Consider the following 19,228-nt stretch of genomic DNA (forward strand, 5'->3'; position numbering starts at 1 on the left):
AACTTGTTTTTTTTTTAATCTATTTTTACATATAGCACTTAGCCTTTGCAAATTTCAAACTCCCAGATTTATCCCTTCCCACCCCCTTTCCCCAGATAACCACATACTATGTCTGCCTGTTTTTGTTGTTGTCTTGGAAAACGTAGTTAATTTCCATTTAAAATGTCATTTATATTCGTGGCATTGTTACTGGTTCTTTTTAGCGGCTGTATTTTTTTTTAATGAATTATGAAGTGGCTGCTGTACACAGACGCTCTGCGTCACGTCGACTGGATTTGGCTTGTCTGGGGACGCCAGGAGCACACAGCTCCGAAGAAACCCTGGGCACTTTGGGGCTCGCCTTCCTCCCCTGAAATACGACTGTGTTTTACAGAGCCAAGCTGGGCATGCCGCAGTTCCTCAGCACGGAGGCCCAGAGTCTGCTGAGAGCCCTCTTCAAACGGAACCCCTGCAACCGACTGGGTAAGACCCCCAACCCCCGAGCCCCCCAGCCGCCCAGCTGCCCAGACTCAGCTCTTGTCTGGCCGCATGTTTCTCTGCGTCCACCGAGAGCAGGGCGGAAATTTCATCGCGTGTCGCCGGACTGTGAGGTATACCAGAAGTCACTGTTTTCCCACAGAATGGTGGCGTGCACTTTTGGAACTCCATGAGCTAGAGACAGAACCACTGAGACGCTGCTTTTAATTGAACCCCTCTTCAACTGAGCAGTCTCAGCATACGTTACAGTTGGGATTGACGTGACTGTTTTACTAAGTACTAATTCGTTTTCAAAATAATCCTTTACGACAAGGTTTCGGGTAGGCTCCCTTCAGTGGCAGTCCTCCTGCCGGCGTAACTGGATCTGCAAACCCCTCCCCCCCGCAAGTGACGCAGCCACTGAGATCTTTGTCCACCTGCTCAGGCTCTTTGCTCCCACAACCCGGGGAAGAAGCCGTCACTGCCGCTGGGATTGCCGTGTGGAGGGTGGTCAGGAGCAGGAAGTGAGGACGTGAACTCACCAGAGGCCGGGTGGGATCCCCGCAGGGGAACCCCCCCCCCGCCCCCATGAGGGGCTGGAAACACAGCTGAAACCACAAGGCACCTTTTTTCTGCCACAATGGTGGCAAATACCGTAGCAATCGGGACCGCCCAGGACCGTACAGGTGCGGGCCTGCCCAGCCACTGTCACTGAGAGCAAATCGGTGCAACGTTTTTGGCACTTTGGCAAAACCCAATAAAATTTTAAATTGTATACACCCTCTTACCAAAAAATTTTACTTCTAAAGTCTCTCCAACAGGAAAATCTCTGCCGGCATGTAGGTTATGTGTGTAGGAAATGCCTGTTGACCTGTTAGCCAAGACCTGGAGACAGGTAGATGTCAGTCAAGAAGGAAACTTTATAAATAGACCGTGTTGCATCCTTACCAGGCCTGCGGGCCAGCCGTGTGATGGGACTGGCCGTGGCGGGGCCCTCCTTGTGGCACCTCTGCCGTCCTGGCTGGGCGGTTCTTTCTGGTGGGGACCAGGGACCAGCACCGCGGGCTGTGTAGCAGCACCCCTGGTCTCCACCCCCAGAGGCCAGCGGCACCTCCCTCCCCGAGCTGCAGCAGCTGCAACTGCCCCAGACCTGCCCCTGGGGGCAGGTCCCCTGGTGAGACCCCTGCCCTGAGGCCCTGGCAGGAGACGCCGGGCTCTGTGTGAGTCGCTGCAGAGTCTGAGCGCATCCCGGGCTGGGACCTGCACCCATTTCACCCCAGAGCAGGTCCCAGCAAGGGTCCCGGAGAGACCCAAGTGGGCCCCAGCCCCGAACGCCCCACCCCTGCACAGGACTCGTGGCAGTGTCGGTGAAAATGACGAGGGAGTTTGATGAAAACTCGCCAGCCTGGTCATAGCACGGGCTTGCTGGGCTGCCCGGCTGCCCTGAAGAGAGCTGTAGGGTGAAGAGAGCTGTAGGGCCTGGCCCTGAGCGCAGCTTCCCTGCAGGAGGGGAAGGCGTGGCCCTCCTGCCTTCCAGAGGGCAGTGCGGTGGCCGGGAGCCCTGACGTCCAGGGTTGGGGCGACACTTGCTAGTGGGGGCTGACGCCATGATGTGAGTTGGATTTGTGATTCGGAGGAACCTTGAGGGCTAAACAGTTTCCTTCACTTCGTCGTTACTGGGACCCCTCGGCAAAGCCCCAGATGGGACCGCAGGCCTCTGCCAAGGATCATCCGTGCCCCTCCTTCGCGTGGTCTGACCCAGGCAAGGCCAGGACCTCGGTTCTAGGAGATGCCCACACCCCACACCCTTCCTTCAGGACTTGGCCTGCCGCCGCCCTCACATAAACCTGTGTCTCCGTAAACAAGCACGTTTCCGGAGAGCAGCAAAGGCTCACCTGAGGGTGGGGGTCATGGGACGATGGGAGACCTCAGCCCGAGGAGCTTACGGGGACAGGCGGTAAAAGGCACGGGCACCGTTTGCCCTGAGACTGCTGCCTCATTGCAGTTTGATCAGATCCAGTGCAGCCTGGCCCGGGGCCTCCGGAGGTGCAGACACCCAGACTCAGCTCTGAGCTTTTCCAGGACATGGAAGAGCATCTCTCCTCTCAGGAGCACATTTGAGGCGTAGAATCAAACAGTAAACATGTCCCGCAATTATGTCTATGCCTCGCCACTCCCTCTAATTTGTCTCTGAATGTCACACAAAGATTGAAATTGGTCGCCCAGTTCAGATCTGGATCCTGCTTTAATTGATTATCTTTCGTTAATGTCTCCATCAGTGCAAGAGAGATGCTGAAATAAGCCCTCCCGGTCCAAGGCCAGCTTGCCATCCAGCTCAGCAGATCTTTTTTTTTTTTTTTAACTGAGGTATAGTCAGTTGCAGTGTATCAGTTTCTGGTGTACAGCATCATGTCCCAGCCATGCATGTACATACATGGAGCAGATCTTAACCCGTTTCAGAACACACCTGCCTCAAAGTCTGGCTGGCGGAGCTGTGGACCATCCAAGGGCCATAAACTGCTCTGCACATCATTTCCACGCCTGTTAGAACCGCTGACACCCAGTCTACAGCTTCCATTGGTGTCATCAGTCTTTTAACGTTTGGTCCCAACAGTTACTTCGGATCAATTAGCCGGTGCACCATTATTCCGATTCTGTGACTCCGTCCTGTGCGCTGTGCCCTCATCTAGCTTAGGTGTGGTCTCTCCCCCCACAGTGCTAAGAGGCGGGCACTGGGGGTGGGGGCTTGGGGGAGGCAGGAAGACCGCCTCTCACGCCCCTCTGCCGATTGGGTCTTTAACAAACCAGGTGAATAAGTCATTTCTCTTCCTGAGCCCCTGGTCCCTCCCGGGGTGAGGATGGTGATGATGACAATGACACGCAGGGAATTCTGCACTAATAAAATTATCTCGTTTAAATCCTCATAATACTTCAAAGTAGATAAAAGGAGAAACATTAGATTCACTTATGAAAACGGCGTATCCATAAGAATTGCTTTTAGCTGTAAGGTACAGGACACTTAAATAATTTTAAATTGTTTAACACAGCAAATTTAATTTTTTTAAACTGCAGTTTATTTTCTTCACATTAACAAGCCACGTTGCAGAAGAGGGTGGGAAGCACTGGCCGAGCAGTGGACAATCGCTGTCAAGAGCCCAGTCTGTCTTCCTAGTTTACCGTCCTTAGTGCACTGCCTTTCATCTTCGTGCATGGTGCCTTGTGATCACAAAACGACTGCTGTGGCCCCAGGCATCACATTCACGTTGAAGGGAGGGCATGGATGAGGCCAGCTGCATCTATCCTTTTATCAGGAAAGCAAAGCGGGGACTTACCTAGATTTCTTGCTGGATAGAAACCATCACATGGCACTTCTAGCTAAAAGGAAGGTGGGAAGATGAGTATTGGTCCTTGGAGTGAAAGGCAAGGAGGGCTGGCAATGGTGGTTTTATTAGCCAGCCAGCAGGGTCGGCTCCAGGAGGTAGTTAATAACCATGAGCTCCATGAAGACAGCAGTTCTGTTTGCTTTATCTTGACACTCAGCTCCTGAATCACACAGAGGCCCCACTAAATATTTGAATTTTAAAAATAGTAGCTGTTCCTTGAAACACTATAAAAAACAACTCCTTACCCTAAACCCTTTGGACTCCGGCTCAGCTCATCACACGTCCTACGAACCTGCCCCATCAGAGCCCTCCTCCTGCTCCCTGTGGTCAGCGGGCTGACTGTGCAGGCTTGGGCACTGCGTCCATCGGGTTTTTCAGGAGTGCCTGCTTTTTAGGCAATTGAGGGAATACTGGGACCCCATACCAAAGATCTCAAGGCTGACCGGCCACCTTGGGGAGGTAACTAGTTAAAAACAGCCCCCCCCCCCCAGTTTGACTATTCTGGGATGGGGTTCCGGAGCGTGGCTCCGACCTCACCTCTTGGTGTCTAATATAAGACAGGGTGTGGGGCTCTCTCCCCCGCCTTCCTCTCCGAGCCTCGGTCGCCCCCTTCCCTGCTGAAGAGAGGTTTCACTCTTTGAACCTGGAGGAAGTCCATGAAGTGAAGTTCACTTTTCTGATTTTGTTTTTTCTTTCTCCTCTAGTGACTGGTACCTCTTCCCTCCTCTGTGGGGTCAGCCTGAGAGGCACACCGTTCCTTCCCATTTCCTCACGAGGCACCATAATACCACAGGGCTACCATAAAATTAGCATGGTAGCTCTCTTGCCAGACTTCCAGACTGGTTTTCTGAAACAAAAAATACATAAATCACTTACAAAATGACTTCCGCCCTCCAGATCCAAGGGGAGCATAACTACAACCCCCCCAACCCCCTCCCCAGACCTCGTCCTATTTCCGGGGACAAAGCCTCCGCCTCCGAGTGCTGTGACATTTGCGAGGAGAGAGCAGTGTCTCTGAAAACCCGTGGATGACACTGCATCTTGAAACTCGCCCATGTAACTAGTCGGGGCAGACTTGGGGCTGGGCCCTGAGAGCTGGCACCAAACTTCCTGCAGGAAGCCGCGACAGCCCGAGCGGCAGGAGGGAGCAGAGGCTGTGGGTGCGCCCTGTCCGTGCAGAGGGAGGCCTGGGATCCCCGTGTGTGGAGGAGCATGTACGGTCCCCTCGAGGAAGTTGAGGCAGGCCTTCCCCCTGGAGCCAGCTGTGAGACCCGCCCACTCGGGGCAGAGCAGGCTTTGGCTCGATTCTGGACCAGTGTCAGACATCCGTGTCCGGGTTAAAGGCCACACGTTAGGGCTGAGCATTTATGGTTTATCTACGTCTAATCTTTGCAGCAACAAAGGCCACGTTCAGCTTTCCTAAGTCTTAGAAATCGAAAAACGTTTTCAGGAAAATTCTCTGTAGCTCTCTGCTTGTATTTCCAACAAAAGAAGCCGTTTTGCTTGGCCTGTTAAACTTGAAAAATGAACTCTCTGTGGGCAACAACTCGATTCTTTCTCACTTCAGTTTGGGCTGAGGAGGTGACTTTCCTTCCTTCGCCTACAGAGGACTCCCTGAAATCTCACTGTAGTTGGACTGAATGAATTGTGCAAAAGTCACGATCTTAAGGCGTAAAACGCTGTATTTATCAGGCCCGAGCGTGACGCGAGCGGGGGCTGGGTTCTTAGCGGAAGAGCCCCCTGCGTCGCAGAGGCTGCCCCAGGCGGCTCTTCTATTCTCCCCGTCCTCGTCCTCGGGCTTCCCCACCAGCCGGGGCCTGTGCCACTTTTTGTGATAGTTTATCCCCTGTTCTGTTTCAGTTGTGGTGAAATACAGAGACCAGAAAGTTCATGATCGTGACCATTTTGTAAGCGCACATCTCCCTCACGTTGTCCGCTCACATTCTGTGCAGCCGTGAACACCTTCCAGCCGCAGAGCTCTTTTCGTCTTGCAAAACTGAAGCTCTGTCCCCACTGAACAGGAGCTCCCCACTGTCAGTTCCCCGGCCCCGGCACCCTCCATTCCACCTTCTGTCTCTGGGCCTGACGTCTCTTGGTGCCTCGTGTGAGTGGAATCACACGGTATTGGGATTTTGAGACAGGCTGGTCTCACTTAGCATAGTGTCCGCAAGACGCACCGTGTTGTAGCACACGTCAGTGTCCCTGCTTCTAGGGCTGGCGCTGTTCCACTGAGCGGGCACACCGTGTTTTGCTCACCCATCATCCATCCGTGGACATTTGGGTTGCTCCCACCTTTCGGCTATTGTAAGTGACGCTGCTCTGAACACGCGTGTGCAAATCTCTCTTCAGGACCTTGAATGCCAGCAGTATAACTGCTGGAGCTTGTGGTAATTCTGGTTTTAATTGTTTGAGGCGGCACCTTACTGTTCTTCACCGTGGCTATGCCGTCCTCCTAGCCGTGGGAGAGTTCCAGCCGCTGACGCTCCCAGTCCGGCACGGCGGCCCGCGCGGGGAGGCACCCAGTGGGCCGGGGTGAGAGGGCAGCGGCGCCGCTCGCAGGGCGTACTCTCGCCCCACCTTTCCGTATGTCATCTGAAAACGTCTGTCGGAGTATTTAAAGCACGTACAATAGCCAAGACATGGAAATACACACACCTCCATGGGCTCCCCGTACTTTCCAGGCTCTGGCTCTGGGGAAACAGTGGAGCCAAACTATGGCCCTCGTTCTCAAGGGGCCTCTCAGATGGTAAAAGAGACTGCGGTTAACCAGAGGAGCACACACGCAGTGGAGTAACAAAGTGACGTGGAAGACAGATCTCAAGCCAAGGGGCCGAGGGGCCTGTCGGAAGGTGGAGGGAGCGCCAACATGAACCAGGAGGGAGCGTGGGAGGAGGACCACCCGAGTGGCAGCAGCAGGCAGAGGGACAGCCCGAGGGGGGCCGGAACGCCAGCACCCCATCCCCCCTCGCCCCCCACACGGTTACTTGCTGTGCAACATTGAGCAGGTGGCTGCACCTCTCTGTGCCTAGTTTCCATACGTGTGAACCGAGAGTGATGGCTGCACCACCTCCATAGGATTGTTAGAAAGATGTAATGAGCTGGAGCCACGTCTGACACATAGGAAACGCTATCAGGTGGCTGACTAGTAAATGCGTGAAAAAGCACAAATAATTGGTGCGCAAAGACCTGCGGGCTGGGGATGGTGCTGGACCTCTTGGCCACGTTGCTTCCCATTAATTGGACCCTTTCCTTTCTCTGCCACTTGGTTGTGGGACAGGAAGAGAAAGTTAGCAGAGGCACAGTTACTTTAAAGAAAACCGTCAGCCCAAGGGCTGCGTTTTAGCAGGTCTTGTTAAACCATCTCCCGAGATCATTGTGGAAGGAAGAATGAGTGAGAAAGGGATTGTCTGACTCTCCCCGCAAAGCCCTGCATGACGAGGTGGAAACGCGTGAGAGCACCTGGCGGGCCCTGAGCTCATGCCGGGAGCAGGACGGCGGAGAGCCGTCTTCAGAGAAGGGGGCCCTCTGATCTGTTACCCTCGGAGGATTCTGCACACAACCTGCCACCAGTAACTGTGCCCATGGCCGAAACTTTTCCTTCAATACCAAGTTTCTGTTGTGAAAATCTGTCCAGTCTCTGCCTTGTCATTGAGTGCCAGAATAGGATCCAGACGCGTATTCTGTGAGCGCATGTGTGAGCATCCGTGCGAAGTATCTGCCTCCCAGGGCAGCAGGACACCGCTCCGCTCCGGATCAGTCCCCTCTCAGACCATGCCCACGTGTGGTCTCACCTGCCTGACTTCCCTTGGGGAGGAAGCTGGAATCAGAAAGGAGAAATGAAGGTTTCAGCGGGTGTATCCATTGAAACACACAGTAGAACGAACAATTCCGACTCATCAGTTGCAGGCTTTTGTCTTGAGAATCCCTCTTTTCTTTCGAATATCATGGCGTTTGGTGGAAAGGATTCGCGTAGTGACCCGGGCGACTAAGATGGGGAGGGTGGAGCTGGATGGGTCTCTCCTTGTTCTGGAAGAAGACAATGATTTTCTAAATCTGTTTTGTCTTAGAATTTAGCATCACAGAAATCAAAGTTCTCCGACCCCAAAGGCTGTTGGATTATTTAGCTGGCGTAAGTGATGAGAGAGAAAGATGGGTTTATCTCATTAGGTGTGTAGCGAACCAGCAGTTAAAAGGTACTCGCCCAGTGGAACCCACAGAAGCGTGGATAACGGCCCGTCACATAACCTCCAGAGTGAATCACCGGAAAGCTTTGCAGGAGTCGTGGACCCTCCCGCAGGAGTATTTCATACCATAAGATGTCCAGGCTCAGCATAAAAAAGAAATTACAGTCAGAATTATTACTCTCCCAACTTGACCCAGGTCAGCTGCTAAATTTAATTGCCTGGAAATCTTTGGCCCTAAGGTGGAAATTATGTTGAGTGGATTAATCTTGGTTTACACAGGCCACTGGATTAGAAGGCTGGAACTTCTTCCTGCTTCTGACTGCCTTGAACCTTATTCTTACGCCCCCAGAAGTCCCCTGGCCACGTGGGGAGTTCATTATCAGAAGGCCTCACCCAAGCAGAGGTCCCCACACAGACCTGTGGTCTGACCACAGTACCTTCAAGTCGGACCAGATCTCTGTCTCCTGAGGCTTAACCCGCTGGGCCCTCAGGCGCTTGCGCCCTGGGCCATGCTCCTGGGGGCTGGTCCTGATGTCGCGGTTGCCTGGCAACTGCCCGCATCACCCTCCTGGCTCTCCCCTCAGGCAGCAGACTTCCCAGACCCCAGGCCTGCTCTACCCTCGCCTCTCAGCTCCCCAGACCCAGTTGCTGAGTGTGAGCGGATAAAGCAGTCAGCTGCAAATCCTGAGGAGTGAAAAGAAAAAGCACCCAGGAGCTCACAGTTCGGGGCGTGCACAGGTACTTCTTCTACTCCAGCAGATGCCGGGGAAAGGTGGGATGGTCCTTGGCTGCCCCGAGTTTCTTGCTTCACCATCACAAATCCCCACAGACCTGGCGGCTTACACAGCAGAGAGGTGCTGTCTCCCCGTCTGGAGGTGGGAGTCTGAGGCCAGGGTGTGGCGGGCTGGGTCCTTACGTGTCTGTGAGCGAGGACGTGCTCCCTGTGCCTGCAGAAGTCTCACCCCACCTCTGCCTTTGCCACCCCCAGCCTTCTCCCTGTTGTGCTCATCCAGATTCCTGCTCCCTGTGAAGACGCCAGTCATGCAGGGTGAGGGGTGCCCCCTCCTCCAGCACGAACTCATCCCCACTCATTACTCCTGTGATGGCCTTGATCCAAATAAGGCCCCACTGTGAGGTTCTGGGGTTGGGACTGCACCATATGAATTTGGGGGAACACAGTTCAGCCCACAGCATCTCCAAGAGGGTGTCCATAGAAATTCACAGCCAGAAGAAACCACAGAGGAGCACCTGGCTGATGGCACACGCTTGACAGGTGATGAGACAGGCCCTCGCCCGGATCACCTGCCCAGGGCACCATGGCTGAGGAGTCTGGAGCTGGTGTGTCCACCTCGTCGTCCCCTGAAGATACAGTGTCTTCACCCTAAGTCTCAGCCTGCCACTGACTGCAGGTGTCCACGGTTGAGGAAGGTGCCTGGGGCACCCGTGGCAGGTGCTGGTGACACTCCAGTCGGTGATGCCACCATAGTCTGCCCGGGAAACCAGTCGTGGGGGAAGAGGCCGGGAATCTCAGGCAGAAATCCCCCTGCCTCTCCCCTGAGGACTGACAAGCCTGAGGAACCAGCAGAATGAGTTCCCTCCACCTGGGCAGGAGGCAGAGGCTGGGCTGGGGCAGAGTGCGGGGTGGGGTGGTGCTGGGGGAGCAGCGGGGTGGCGGGGTGGGGCAGCCCCAGCCAGGCCAGGCCTAGCCGAGCCCAGCGGCCCGGTGGATGGGGGCCAGGGAGGGGACAGGGGTGTTTTCTGTGCGGAGAATGGTGAGATTTTACACTTTCATGCTTGTCAAAATGGAGTCCAACCTGTGTTTACTTCGACGGTGGTGTGTGTGGAGGCCTGGCCGCTGGAAGACTGAGTTATTTGGGTCACACCCTTATTTATTATGCAGTGTGAGCTGTTCCCTGGGAGAGGCAGGTGACTCCCAGACCCTGCTGCTGTCGGGGCGGGGCCGCCCCACAGGGCTGCCTAGGGGTCCCCTGGGTCTCAAAGCCTGTGCGGTGTGGGGAGGGAGCGGTGCAAGGTGGGGGTTCCAGGCCCAAGAAGCATCACGTGCCACGTGGGGAGTGAAGAAGGGCGCCGGGAGCAGCGTGAGCTCCATGTGGCCGAGGGGAGGGAGGCGGGGAGGCAGTACCGGCTGACCGCCCGCCCCGGGGGCTGCGACTCCCCCAGGTGGGGCCCCTTTGAAAACTTGGTTCTCAATCGATCACTCTTGACGCTGGGGCCGTGAATTAGAGGACGACCCTCGGCGGGATGTCTGGCTCGTCCCTGTGGGCAGCTGCAGCTTCTCCGGAAAGTCCTGGGCCGTCCTGAGAGCAGGAGGAGGAGGTTAGGAAGGAGTGAGACTGGACGCGCGCGGGCGGGAAACCCGCGCAGCCCAGGCTCTCGGAGAACCCCGTGGGCAGAGCTGAGCCCCAGCTGAGCGCTTCTGTTTTTCCTGTTTCTGTCTAACCCTCCAGAGTTGACCTCCAAAAGGTGCGCTTTACCGATCTGACTTCAAACACAGTCCACCCTGGGCTCCAGGCATCTCATCCTGGCTCCCACTGGCACTGCTGTGACCTCTCATAAAGGGCCGGCCTTTGACGGCTTGGCCAGGACCAGCCAGTGTGCCGAGCCTCTCGCTTGGAGCTGACGGTCCCAAGCCAGCCTGGGGACACTGCTGGGGCCCCGACCTCAGCCGGCAGTGTACCGGGAGACAAGCAAAGATTTTAAACATGAAATTAAATGAAATTTCAAGCTGACAGGAAATACTTTAAAACTGTAAAAAGAATATGTAGATAATCTATAAGTGATTAAGAAGTTTAAAAAAGAAAAACAGACTTAGAGTTCAAATCCTGGATAGTTACAGACTGGGCTTTAAAAGTGTGCCGGCCACGGCGGGAGGTGCAGCTCAGTGCTGGAGTGCGTGCTCAGCATGCACAAGGCCCTGGGGTCACCCCAGCACCTACAACAACAAAGTAAATAAATAAAGCTAACTACCCCCCCAAAAAAAACCCTAAAAATAAAATTAATTTTTTAAAAAACCTTTAAAAAGTGTAAACAGCCCTGTGTTTTACAGAGGTGCTCCGAGCTCCCCTGCACAGACAGAAGATAGTTCCTGTTGGATGCAGAATTACCCCCCAGCCAAAGCGTAGAAATCTGAGATGGGGCTTCAGAGAAGGACGCTCAGGAAGATCTCCACAAGTGATGGGAATGGAAGCCCTTAAACGCTCATATTACAGAGAATAAGTGTGGGTGTCCTAGAATTCCGTTCATTTCCAGCATTGACCACACAGTTATCGCAGACCCCATGCTATCAGGGTCACTCCCACCAGACCCCCCTCCCCAGACGCCAGTCCCGAGTCCTTGGTGCAGACCAGCTGCGAATCTGGGGTTCCCCAAACCCCCTCCTCGGGTTTGATAATTTGCTGGATCAGATCACAGAACTCAGGAAAGCTCTTTAGTGACTTTCTATTACCGATTTATTACAAAGGATATTTCCAAAGATTGAACAGCCAGAGGAGGGGGTGCGAGGTCCAGAAGGGTCCCGGGTGCAGCCGCTTCTGTCCCTCTGGGGCTGAGGGTGGCCCACCCTCCCAGGTGTCCACCAGCCCGAAGCTCCCCTAGCCCGGTGGTGCAGGTGTCCTTGGAGGTCCCATCATGTGCGTGTGACTGGTTACATCCTCGGCCGTTGGTGATTGGACCCACACTCCAGCCCCTCTCCCACCACCCCCACCGGGATCAGAGGTGGGTGAGAGCTCCAACCTTCATGCGAGGTTGGTTCCCATCTTCAGGGCCTTCCACAAGTCACCACATTAAGGTAAATTCAGGAATTTATCTAATTGATCTGTGCTGGAAAGGAGCTTATTATGAATAACAGAAGTCGCGTCTCTCACTCCTGGAACTGCTTCAGGAGCCGGTGACAGAAGCCAAACATGACAAGATACTCTGTCACTCTTACCATGTAGACATTCAGGAGCTCTGGCCAGGAGTTTGAAAGGTCAAAATATTTATTTCTTACTATATCATAAGATCACAGGTCCTCAGAATAAAGACCCTTCTCTCCCACCTCGCGCCCTGCAGGGCTGACTGCTGGCCCCTTAGGGCTGCGAGGCCGGTGGTGGGGGGTGGCAGGCAGGAGCGGTGGCAGCTGTGGGCTCCTTCCCACTGGAGAGCCGCAGGACCGGCCCCGCAGCTGCCCCAGCCCCTCTCCCTGCGGAGCCAGAGCCCCTCGGCGAGAGCACCGGCCTTTGCCCACCAGGAACATTCTCTGACGCTGTCTCTGCCCTGGTCCCAACAGGTGCTGGCATCGACGGCGTGGAGGAGATCAAGCGACACCCTTTCTTCATCACCATAGACTGGAACGTAAGTCGCAGGGACCACAGGGAGGTGGGGGGGGACACGGCAGCGGCTTGGTGCAAACCAGAGGTGAATGTAGACCTGTCACCGGAGGGGCATTTCTGTTAAAATGTTCCCAGAGGGAAGACCTGGGGCGGGGGTGGGGCCATCCACCCACCAGAGCCCAGGTGCCCCAGCACCCAGGAAGGGGCAGGCAATCCTCAGGGGTTCTGATTACGCAGGCACTTCCCAGGCACAGGCAGGTCCCACCAGCCCCTACCCTGCGGCTCTCAGCCTGAAATCCTGTGCACACTTTGCCGTTAGAGACCAGCAGCCTGCAGCCACAGCCACTCCCAGCTCCCTGAGGATGGAGCAGAGGCCTCCCTGGGCCCAGCAAGAGGCTGAACAGAGCGCCTGGTTTGGGGCCTGTGGGCAGCCCAGGGTCTGTACTGGGTCTGGCTCTGATCAGGATCATGCCAGCACAAGTAACACTGCCGTAGAAGTTGTTACAGAAAAATGGTATCCAGACCGCAAAAGACAAAGCGTTCTGTGACACTTGTTATAGATGGACGAGGACTCCATTCAGGGGCCATCACGATGGGGTGGGGGCCACTGTGGGGTTGAGAGAGGAGGCTCCGATCTGAAGACAGCAGGCAAGGGGGCGAGGCAGGCGGGGGGCAGATGGAAAATGACCAAGAAAACACCAGGGCGAGAGGGTTTCGGCTAAACCAACCCACCAGGATTCTCGCTGAGGCGGGCAGGATGGTCAGACCACGGTCAGATGTCCAGCGTGATCCCATACGGAGGCGGGGTGGGGGTTAAGCTGATGTAGGATTCCCGAGAGGACTGGGCAGTGCAGGGAGGAGCTCGCATGTCCAGAAGGCGGGCCTGACGGGAAGAGCTCAGGGGCCTGGGCAGTCTGGGCGGGGTCATGTGAATCACAGCACCAGGGTGTCGGAGCTGGACTGCAGCTACCCCCCGGGAGGACCCCACGTCCAGTTCCCCCAGCTGCCCGCCAGGATGCAGCTGGACGCTGGCTCAGAAGTTCCCAAATCTCCCTTCTCCCCAACCTCTGGTGCCGGCTCTGAGGGGAGGGGGCAGCGCGGGCAGCTCCGGACACTCCGGCCGACCATGGGGCCCCAGGACGCGCGGCCCGAAGGCTGGGGCTGCTCCTTGTCCGGAGGAAGGCGGGCCTCCTCTGACATCAAGCCCTGCAGAACCACCCGTTAGGTGGGCACAAAGGCTGTTACATCTGGGGTGTTCTCTTCCTGAGCCAACAAATTAAGCTTGGAGGGTTTCAACAGGATGTTTACAAAATGGAAGTGTCCTTTATACTACAGAGGGCGGTGTCCACGTTTGCCAGCCCCTCCCTGGGGGCTGGGGCACCCGGGCTCTGGTGGGTGGACGGCCCCACCCCTGCCCCAGACCTTCCCTCTGGGGACACTTTAACACAAATGCAGAATAAAACCAGCAGTTCACCAAGCTTCCAGCCTCGCTCCCCCCCAGCACTGCTCCGCTTTCTACTTGAACCCCAGGAAGCATCAAACTGGGAGAGTGTGGGGACTTTTAAAGCCTAGTTTGAGTTCTGATCATAGAACTTTCACTAAGTTAGACTCCGTTTCAGAGGTAGGAGTGGAGGAAGGCCTGGACTCTGCTGGTGTGACGGCCCCGCCCCCACCCACAGGCGCTCAGGGCGGCTCCCTCGCCCTCAGCTGTTACTCGCTGAGCCCCAGGCCCTCCCAGGGCATGGGGACGGAGCAGTGGACGTGACAGGCGGCTCGAGGTCGGGCGCTTATCATCTGGTTGGGAGAAAGAGACAATCAACAAAGGAGTGTGCCTGGGGTCACATGGAGGATGCCACCCCCATGGAGGAAAATGGGCAGCGGGTGGAAAGGCCAGGGAGGAGGCAGGGGAGCCGAGCCCCCTGCCCTGCACGCCCCACCCCTGCCTCTCCGTGCACCTCCCAGCCAGGCTGTCTGGAGTCTGCCTCTCTGGGTGCTCCGTGGCTCCCTCTGCACTGCCCAAGTCTTCCTGTTTGTTTGTTTGTTTTGGTGGGGGTAGGTAATTAGGCTTATTTGTTTATTTATTTTAATGGAGGGGCTGGGGGTTGAACCCAGGACCTCGTGTGCGCTAACCACACACCCCACCCCTGAGCTACACCCTCCCGCCCTCAAGTCTTCTCTTAAATGCCCTCCTCTCACTGAGACCTCAGATGGTCCTGCTAGCCCCCCACAATGGCAGCTCCGCACCCAGCGCCCCTGCGGCCCTGGCCTCTCTCCGTGTCCCGTGTCCTCTGTCCCCATCCTGAGCACCACGTGATGTGCTGACTTATGATGCTGATTGTTATTTCCTGTCTCTGGCTGCTGGAGCGAAAGCTTCAGGAGGTCAGGAGTCTGTCCAGTTGCTTAGAGATGTGTCCCTGGGACGGGGCCTGGACGGGGGGAGGCTCCTGTAAAGTCCCAGGTGAGTGAGCAGATGAGGGCGTGAGTGATGGACCGAGCGCCCAGACGGGCGTGAAGGGCAGGGCTGTGTGAGGCTCTCCTGGCCAACGGCGGCCATGTGGGGGGCTCTGCTCTGCTCCCTCCCCCCGGGTCTCCGGGCCAGCCCTCCCAGCACAGAGGGAACCAGCAGGGCCCTGGGGAACGGGGAGCGGCTCTGCCAGGATGGGGCCTTGCTGGGACAGGACCAGCACGGGAGGGGATCCTGAGAGAGGCTGCGGGCAGGAGCCGCGGAGACGGGTCCCTCACCCAGGACAGGTGCTGGCGAGGACGGGGCTTGTCGTGGGGGGAACGGTGGGGGGGGGAGAGCAAGTCAGGAATCTTGACAGCATGGCGGCCTGGAACACTGCAGGCTGGGTGGACGTGGGTTCCAGAAAACCCGATTGTGAGTGAGCTCTGAGCAGAAGCCAGCCTCTCCCCGGTCACAGGAGCCAGGCCGCGGTGCCGGCCAGTCAGGGCAGCTCTGGTGCAGAGTGGGTCCCTGGCTGTGTGGTCAGGGCAAAGTCCCTGGATTTCTGGGCCAAGAAGGTGGCATTTCTGCATTATGTCAAAGCAATCGGACTGGAATTAAGGGTGGGAAGTTCGTTTTGTTGCTTTTAGCATTTCATTTAATGTTCGCTGGTTTGGTTTTTGAGAGACGCCCTTCTGACTCACCCAGACAGGCTTTCCTACTGTCCTTTCCACACTCGCCGAAGGGAGACCGGAGGCGGGGACAGAGGAGCAGAAGGCTCTCTTGCCTCCCTCGCTCTGAATGCGGCGGGGAGTGAGTGGGGGAGGAGCTCTGACACACACCACTGTACAAACTGATTTATTTAATGACTCCTTGGCGCTCACCCACGTCAAAGTGAACACGGTGTCCCGGACATGACGACTGAAAGACAGCTGTCCTCAAGCTGCTCCACGCCCGGGGGTGACTTTGTGCAGGAGTGCCGTGGTCCGGCCACAGAAGAGGTGTGCGGTGGGGTGTCCCGTCAGAGGAGGGTGATGCTGCAGAGACTGAGGAGAATGGACAAGCTGAGGGGCCGGGGAGGAGAGGAGGGAGTCCCAGCAGAGACCTCTCGGGACTGTAGCCTCAGGCCCGCCGCTCAGGCCCTTCCCAGGGGCACTGAGCAGTCCCCCGTCTCCGCTGGTCCCGTCCACGCCCGGCATGAGCCGCTCAGCCACGTGGGAGCTGGTGCGTCCTGTGCAACCTCGGGCCCACTCGTGCACCCCGACAGGCGGCCGGCCCCGGCTTCAGAAAGGGGTGTGCGGTCTCCGGCGGGTGATGTTCCTGAACCGTGGGTTTGTCTGGATGTGCTCACGCTATTTTTGGACGCTTAGAAAACCACAGTGGAGTCATTTGCAAATGTGCCCACTGCCAGGCAAACGCTCAGAATGATGATCTACCCCAGAGCCGGCCCCAGGACTCAGCCTGGAAGACATGAGGCTGTTACTTCATCTCTGCTTTCTTCTGTGACCCCAAAACTGCCAGCAGAAGCTCTTGAGTTCTTTTTAAAGTAAACACCTATCACCCAGCACTTATCCCCGGGGCTGTGGGCTCCCTGCTGGGGCAGAGCGAGGCCGTGGGCGCTACACGCGGGGGGTCGGAGCCTAGCACTTAGCAGCTTCCCGGGAGGCATGCTCCCCGAAAGCTCGCTCCCTTCCCGCCGACTGGATAAATGAAAAGTGACAAGTGAACTACAGGCTGAAAGCGTCTGTCGACAGTGATGGGAGAGTGAGCTGCGCTTACATTTCCCCCGCGGCGGGAGCAGTGTTGAGGACACAAAATCAGCACAAACCCAAGATAAGCTTCGTAACAGTGAACCACCCCGGGCCCCAGGAGCCGGGCCGAGGGAAACAGTCGGGGCAGCCAGGCCTGCTCATGGGAATCCGGGTTCCGAGGCCAGACCCTCACTGTGACTGTGCCTCGTGCCTGCAGTGACTTTCACAAGTGCGGGGAGCTTACGCTTGTGTGGTTCTTACGTCCGGAAGCCCTTGCAGGCACGTCATCTGTTGTCACCTGGGAGGTGGGAGGGATTCCTGGGGGAGACTGAGGCTGCGTGGACCAGCAGGAGCAGAGCGGCAGCTCTGGCCCGCGGTGGGGTTCACATGCAGAGGTGGGACCCCAGGGGTTGGGTTCCCGGGAGCCGTCGGCTGCTGCTCCGTGTCTCACGCTGCCCGTGTCTGCTCGGGCAGCTGTCTGTCCATCTGTTCCCATGTCAGATACACCAGGAGAGCTCACCCTTTCTGGGAGCCGACAGGTGTCTCTGCTCAGAGACTAATCGCCTTTGGCTCGGGGGTTTGTCCATCCAGAGAACTTGTGTTGGCACCACCGACAGCAGGGCCACCTGGGGAGGGAGCGGTCTGCTCTGCACGGACCAGACCCAGCAGACCTGCCCGTGGCACGCTGGGATCATTTGCATTCTTCCTGTTCCTCCTTCCATCCTGTCAGCGCTCCGTGTCTTGCTCTGCAGCATCTCTGCATTGCTATTTCAGGAATCAGCTCTCACTGTGCCCTCTGCCTAATTGGAGCATGTTAATTTTGAAATGCCAGGAGCCAAAGTGCCTGCAGAAAACAGATGTTAGGTCTGTGACCCCAAACTGGAATCAGTTTCCTCTCCATGATCCGGTCCTACTTTTATTTTACTCCCTCTCTCCTTCCCTCATCACCTGAAGGGCTTTTAGGTAGAAATAGAATTCAAATGCACCTGCTCAGAGCTTCCCAGCCTGTCCGTGTGTGAGGGGGGATCTGTCCCCACGTTGCTGCAGCCAATGTCATCCTAAGATCCTGGGACAAACGCCGTCATTTAGAGTGATGCCGGGTAGATCTGATCACGAGACCCCACTGTCTCCACCAGTGTGGGATGAATTGTTCCAGAGGCTCGGAGAGGGGGTCTGGGCCAGAGCTACGATGCACGCTGCCAGGCCCAAGGCCCTCCGCGACACACCTGTGCCCTTTGGCGCTGCATTTGACCCCGTGCGTGGCAGTGCACACTGCAGGATGGGGAACAAGGCCCCTTCTTCCCTAAAACCTCGGGCCCAGTCCTAGGTTTGGACACAGGGGAAGAAAGGACCGTGTGTAATAATAACACATACTAGCACTTTCCAAAATGTTTATCCAGTGACAGGAAGGCATCAACAGGCCTTGAAGATTGCAGCCAACAGAAGAGGGAATCCCAAGGGCAGGGTGACCAAACGCCCCAGGTGGCCTTCACGGCTCTGCTGCCCGCTTGAAACCAGGACGAGGCAGCCGCAGCCTCGGGAGACAGAGCGAGTGTTGTTCCGGGGCTGCCCGTGGGCAGGTTACGTCGCAGGCGTGAGCTCTGCAGGGACCGGCGTCATGGGGGCAGAGGGGTCCTCGAGGGCACTTCCTGTTGCCCTCCTGAAAGCCTTGGGAGCTTTCTCACAGGGTCCTGGGGTCGCTCCGGCTCCCCCGAGCTGACGCGCGGGCTCTCGGAGGTGGTGGGGAAGCGCGAGAAAACGCAGGTGTGTGCACAAGCTGCCGCCTAAAGCCAGAGGCTGTGCACCCTGCAGAGGGGGCCGCTGGCTTCTGGGACCAGCTTGGTGGGCGTCCGCAACTGGGACTCTGCACCGGGCAGACCAGGGGCAAGTGTGACCAAGCCCCACGTGCACCATCCTGGGTGGAGAACCCCGGGCACCACGTCCTCTGTCACTCCCTGACTCATCATTGGAGACTTCCATTCAAAGGAGGCGGTGCTCTCTACCTAGATGAAGTCCGCAGCAGCTCACTGCAGGGGACAGTCTGCTTCCGATGAACTCTTCTCCTTAAGGATAAGGACGTGGAAGTGGGGAGCTGCGTCTCCTCCCAAGGGGCCAGGACCACCTCCCTGTCCTCAGCAAAGGCACGTGGAAGATGGGTGAGGAACATGGCCGGGGAGTCAACCCAGTTGGAGGTGAACTTGTGCTTTCCAGGTTAGTTAGAATTCTGGAAGGTCTGTTTCTTCCTCTATGGGATGGAAGGCGGAGGCAGATGACAGGCAGAGCCGGGCGGGTTTCCACAGGGACACGAAGGCACCTCAGCATCCCTGCCCTGCTTCTAGTAAAGCTGGTGTAAGTTATACTGTTGATGAAGCAGGGCTGCAGGGGCGTCCTGGGCCTGGCAGGACGGTGAGCTGCAGCCCTGGCCTCTGCCCACTGGACGCCACACAAGTGTGACAACCCGCATGTCCCCAGGAGCTGCCAGATGTCTCGTACAGGCAGAGCCGCCCCTGGCGGAGAAGCACTGGTGTAAGGGGATTCTTCTACCTGCTGCTGTGAAGCTGGAGGCAGGTGTAGGCTGCCTGGCCCTCGCTCCTGCTCCTGGGTGTCCCCGTGGTCCCCGTTGGGTGGAGGGGAGAGTCAGCCTGGGCGTTGGGGTGAGGAGAGGAACCAAAATGGATGC

At 56.8% G+C, this 19,228-nt stretch overlaps 1 protein-coding gene across 14 annotated transcripts in view; it reads left to right on the forward strand.

Annotated features, from left to right (window-relative positions):
* RPS6KA2 (ribosomal protein S6 kinase A2) overlaps nt 1-19,228 on the forward strand; it is a 375,962-nt gene that overhangs the window by 326,475 nt on the left and 30,259 nt on the right. For all 14 annotated transcript variants that reach the window (XR_012508489.1, XM_074368009.1, XM_074368013.1 and 11 more), the window contains 2 exons: nt 374-462; nt 12,312-12,376. Coding sequence is in view for 13 of the 14 variants with exons in the window: in XM_074368009.1 (XP_074224110.1) it covers nt 374-462; nt 12,312-12,376 (154 nt within the window). In the remaining variant the exon portion in view is untranslated. The remainder of the gene's footprint in view (nt 1-373; nt 463-12,311; nt 12,377-19,228) is intronic.

This window comes from Camelus bactrianus, chromosome 8 (assembly GCF_048773025.1).
Source record: "Camelus bactrianus isolate YW-2024 breed Bactrian camel chromosome 8, ASM4877302v1, whole genome shotgun sequence".
NCBI classification, from domain to species: Eukaryota; Metazoa; Chordata; class Mammalia; order Artiodactyla; family Camelidae; genus Camelus; species Camelus bactrianus.